General features: G+C 56.9%; 1 protein-coding gene across 2 annotated transcripts; it reads left to right on the forward strand.

Annotated features, from left to right (window-relative positions):
• Positions 1–248: 248 nt before the first annotated feature.
• On the forward strand, positions 249–2,670 carry CBX8 (chromobox 8). 2 transcript variants are annotated; one of them, XM_080356538.1, is made up of 5 exons: positions 249–383; positions 821–864; positions 1,054–1,119; positions 1,194–1,284; positions 1,458–2,670. In XM_080356538.1, exons 1-5 carry the CDS (start codon positions 315–317, stop codon positions 2,295–2,297), a joined length of 1,110 nt encoding a protein of 369 aa, XP_080212664.1. In that variant the 5' UTR covers positions 249–314; the 3' UTR covers positions 2,298–2,670. The 2 variants fall into 2 exon arrangements, with proteins under 2 accessions (XP_080212664.1, XP_080212665.1); XM_080356539.1 differs by having other exon boundaries at positions 1,218–1,284.
• The last annotated feature ends 1,890 nt before the right edge of the window (positions 2,671–4,560 follow it).

The raw sequence follows: 4,560 nt of genomic DNA on the forward strand, positions 1-4,560 counted from the left end.
GCTTCGCCGGGGCCGCACCCCTCCCTGCCCGAGAGGGGCGTGGCCTGGAGGGCGTGGCTGGGCGTGGCATCCCGCCCCCTCCGCCCCCCCGCGCGGCCCCGCCCCCGCTCATCGGGACGCTGCGCACGTCGCGGGGCGGGGCGGCGGCGCGAGCCAATGCGGCGCGGGCGGAATATTCCACCCGCTCCGCCAGCAACAAGTGCGGGGGGGCGGCGGGGGGGGGGGGGGGGCCGCGGCGCTGACGTCAGCGGGCGGAGTATTATGGTCTGGGCTGCGCTGGCGGCTGCCTGTGTGCTGCGAGCGGCCCCGTAAACATGGAGCTCTCGGCCGTCGGGGAGCGCGTCTTCGCGGCCGAGGCCCTGCTCAAGCGCCGCATCCGCAAAGTAGGTGTCCCCCCCGGCCGGCCCCGCGCCCCCTCCCCGGCCCCGCGCCCTACCCCCGCTTCCCGGCCCCGCCGCCGCTGCGGCGGCCCCGCCGGCCCCGGCCCGGTTGCGGCTGGGCGCCCGCTGGGGGCGGCTCTTTCTCCCCGCCGCATGCCCGGGCGCTCCCCGCCGGCGGGGCGGGTGTCTGCGCTCTGCCTGCCCGCCCGCCGGGCTGCGCACCCCCTGCGGCTTTCTAAAAAATCATTATGATTTTTTTTGTTGCTTCCCCCCGCCCCCTCCCGCGCTCCCTTTCCCCCTCCCCTGCGTGTTTTGCGTGGTTTTGATACACGCCGCGGGCGCGTGTCTGTTGCACGCGTGGAATTGCCGGCGTATCTTTGTTGCGGGCGCTTATCGCGGCTTCCCTCCATGCATATTTATTTTTCTCTTTGCATCTGCAGGGGCGCATGGAATATCTCGTAAAATGGAAGGGCTGGTCTCAGAAGTAAGTCGGCCGTTTGTCCGTAGGGTTCTGCAGCCAGGAGCTGGGAGGAGGTGGCTCGCTGCAGCCTGGCTCTCCATTGTAGTGGAAAGGAAACTTGAGTCCTTTCCTTTATGCCTCGTATTCTTAATTTGATTTATTTTTTGTGTTTCTGGGTTCTCATGCCATTCCCTCTCTCTGTGCCCCCCCCAGGTACAGCACTTGGGAACCCGAGGAAAACATCCTGGATGCCCGTCTGCTCGCAGCCTTTGAGGAAAGGTACAAGGCCTTTGCTAGCAGTAGTTGTTGTGCTTGTAAATATGTTGCTGTCTCGTAGCTATGCTGAATTGAAGCTTTGGTTTTTCTAACACCTCTAGGGAGCGAGAAATGGAGCTTTACGGGCCCAAAAAGCGAGGCCCCAAGCCCAAAACCTTCCTGCTGAAGGTAAGGAGGCTGGTGGCCTGTGCCGGCCAGGGCTGCGAGCCGCGGGGGAGCGCGTCCCTCTCGGTGCCCGTGGAGGATGCTCCTCGCGAAGGCGGCCTCTTGTCTTGTAAGTTGTAATTATGCAGCTGGATGGCAGGATAATAAAGTCACTGGTTGATTTATCTTCTTTGCAGGCCCAGGCAAAAGCAAAAGCCAAAACCTATGAATTCCGCAGTGACTCTTCCAGGGGGATCCGGGTGCCGTATCCCGGCAGGTCCCCCCAGGAGCTGGGCTCCACGTCCCGGGCTAGGGAAGGACTAAGAAACATAGCCCTGGCTCCCCAGAGCAGCTCCAGCACCAGCACCCCCAAGGCAGACAGCATCCGCGACCGGGTGATCCGCGTGGAGGAGAAACCCGGCGAGACCCCCAAAAAGAGAGGCCCGAAGCCCAGGAAGGAGCTTTACAAGGACCTGGCGGAGACTCTGGATGCCTCCAAGAGGAAACTGGGGGACCCGGGGGACAAGGTGGGGGACTACCTGAAGGCCAGGAAGATGGAGGAGGCGGCAGCGGGGGCGGCCAAGTTTGGCTCGGGACACAGTGTCATCCAGCTGGCCAGGCGGCAGGACCCCGACCTCCCCAGCGCGCTGCCCGGCCCCAACCGGGCCGAGGTGGGTGCCAAGCTGGGAGCCGCCGAGACGTACCCGCCCCGGCTGGCCAAGCACCGCGCGGACTTTCTGGACCCCAAGGGCCAGGGGGGGCTGGACCCCGGCGGGCCCAAGCTCCTGCACGGCGCCGTGAGCCCGGGCGCCGTGGGCGGCCTGTACCGCGACGGCGTGGGGGGCCAGGCGGGGCGGCCGTCCCTCATCGCCAGGATCCCCGTGTCCAGGATCCTGGGGGACCCCGAGGAGGAGTCCTGGAGCCCCTCCCTCAACAACCTGGAGAAGGTGGTGGTAACTGATGTGACCTCTAACTTTTTGACCGTCACCATCAAGGAGAGCAGCACGGACCAAGGATTCTTTAAAGAGAAGCGATGAGTTTGGCCGAGGTGGTGCTGGATTTTCCTCGCTCGCCTCCCGACAGCAGCTTGGGTAGAGCTCGGGGGCCCCCGCTTTGCTTTTTTTTTCTTTTTTTTTCTTTTTTTTTTTCCTGGAAAGGATTTAGAAACTGTCACAAACCCATTAACTCATTCTTTTTGGTTTTGTTTTTTTTTTGTTTTCCATGTCTTACATTTCGTTGGAAAGATTATCTCTAGAGTTATATTTTCTATTAGATGTAAATATGTTATTTAAGAAAAAATGCTTATATATATATCTATATATATTTCAACTCTGAGTTGTTTTATTTAAATGGAGACAACAGTGACTGCTCAGTTGCTCTTGGAAAGGACAATAAAACTGAGAACTCACAGAGTTCCCGCATCTGTTGCAGGAGCCGGTGTGCATAACGAACGATGTTCACAGCTCATTATGGTCTGGGTTTTTTTAAGCTGTTATTTTTCCTATGATGCTATGGATGGTGGAGGGGGCCGTGCTGCTCCCTCGGAGGGCAGTGTGCCCTGATTTCTTGATTGTGATATAAGGTGTTGCTTGTACAATCAAGTGTGCTGTATCCAGAACTGTTGCCCTTGACAGTTGAAGTGAGCACTTGAATTTACAGTATTGTTGGGGATGGGGTGTTTCCAGTCTAACGAAAAGATATGATGTTGTTACAGAGTCGGAGTGGGGAAAAGCAGAAATCCATAAAAAGGCTAAAACTGTTCTAGTGGAGTATTAACTTGAATTACCTTTTCTTATGAGGGAAGAGGAGGTTTGTGTGTGTAAGATTCCGAGAGGAGTGATACTGAAATGCACTTTAATAGAGTTGTCGTAGCCGTTGTGGGAGATGGGACTGAGCTGAGAATCCGTTTTCATTTTGTCTGGTCGCTTGATTCTGTTCCCCCACCCACTTAAACCAGAAGAATCATCCCCCCCGTTGCCAGTCCTGCAGTGCCGGCGGGTTGGCGGGCCGCGTGTCGCCGCCCGCGGTTAGATGCTTTAGAGCACTAGAGAAAGTGAATTATTAATATTTTTGTCCCCGAACACAGTTCCCTTCAGACTGCTGGAAGACTCCAGATAAAGCATTTTGTCGTATCCACATATCTGACAAGTCCCAGAGCCACCTTTATGCATTCAGAGACAATAAATATTTCCGTTTTCTTATGCCAGTTAAACAATAGCCAAAAGGCAAAGGAGTCCCGTGTGCGAGCAGCCCCGCCGGCTCGGCTGCCGTTTGGTGGGTTATTTGCCTGTGCTGCTTCTCCTGGGGTGGAGGACCCTGCCGCTGCTCCCCTGGCCGGCTATGGCCATGGGCTCCGTGGCTCCGAACAACGTGCAGCGGTTCCCTGGCTGGGTTGAGCGGCCGCCCTGGGGGCTGCAGCCCCCCGACCCTGCTCGGTCACGGCCTGGCCTGGGTGTGCAGCGGGACCTTCCCCAGGGCTGATTTCGGTTGGGCTGGAGCAGATGTCCTGGTCCTGACACGTTGCTCTGAGCATCACTGTGGGTTGGAAAGCACAAATCTGTCCAGCAGTGTCCCCAGGCTGGGCCAGGTCCCCTTTGTCCCTCCTCCCCGGCTGAGCTCCTGGGGGTGAAAGCACACGGGGCCCTTGCTTGGTCCCTTCTGCATCCTTCTCTTGGGACCTTTGTGAGCCGGCCCAGCAGGAGGATGCTCTGGGGGCTGTACAGAGGGAGCCATGGCTGTGAGTTCTGGATTTTTGTTTGTTTTGGTTTTTTTTTTTTTTCTGTGTTTATTTGGTTTTGCCTTTTTTATTTTTTTTTTTTTCAGCATATTTTGTAAAACTGAGACTTTTTAACTTGGTTTGTATGAAGTTCCAATGTGCTGGTTTTGGTGCTGGTGCCCAGGGGCAGCTGCCGTGGGCCGTGTGCTGTCAGAGGGCCCGTCCTCCCGCTGCCGCTGTGCCAAGGCTGGAAGGTGCTCCGCTGTGGAAAGCTCGGAGCCGCACTCTGTCCTGCCCAACACGGTGGGATCCCGTGTGCTTCACTCCAGCCCTGTGTGTACGTGTGCGTCCCGACACGCGTGTATATGGAGCAAAACATACATGTGGGTTTATATGTGTGTATGTACATAGCGACGTATATACTGAGTGTGTGTGTGTGGGTCTGTGTGCGTGAATTATTTAAATCTAAGACTTGTACAAAAACGATTTGGCTAAATCTCAGTCTCAGAAGTGAAGCTTATCTACGTGTCTTCTGCCAGCCGTGAATGTCCATATGAGACCTGCTTTTTATGTGAGTTTAAATA

This window comes from Nesoenas mayeri (assembly GCF_963082525.1).
Source record: "Nesoenas mayeri genome assembly, chromosome: 19".
Taxonomy (NCBI): Eukaryota; Metazoa; Chordata; class Aves; order Columbiformes; family Columbidae; genus Nesoenas; species Nesoenas mayeri.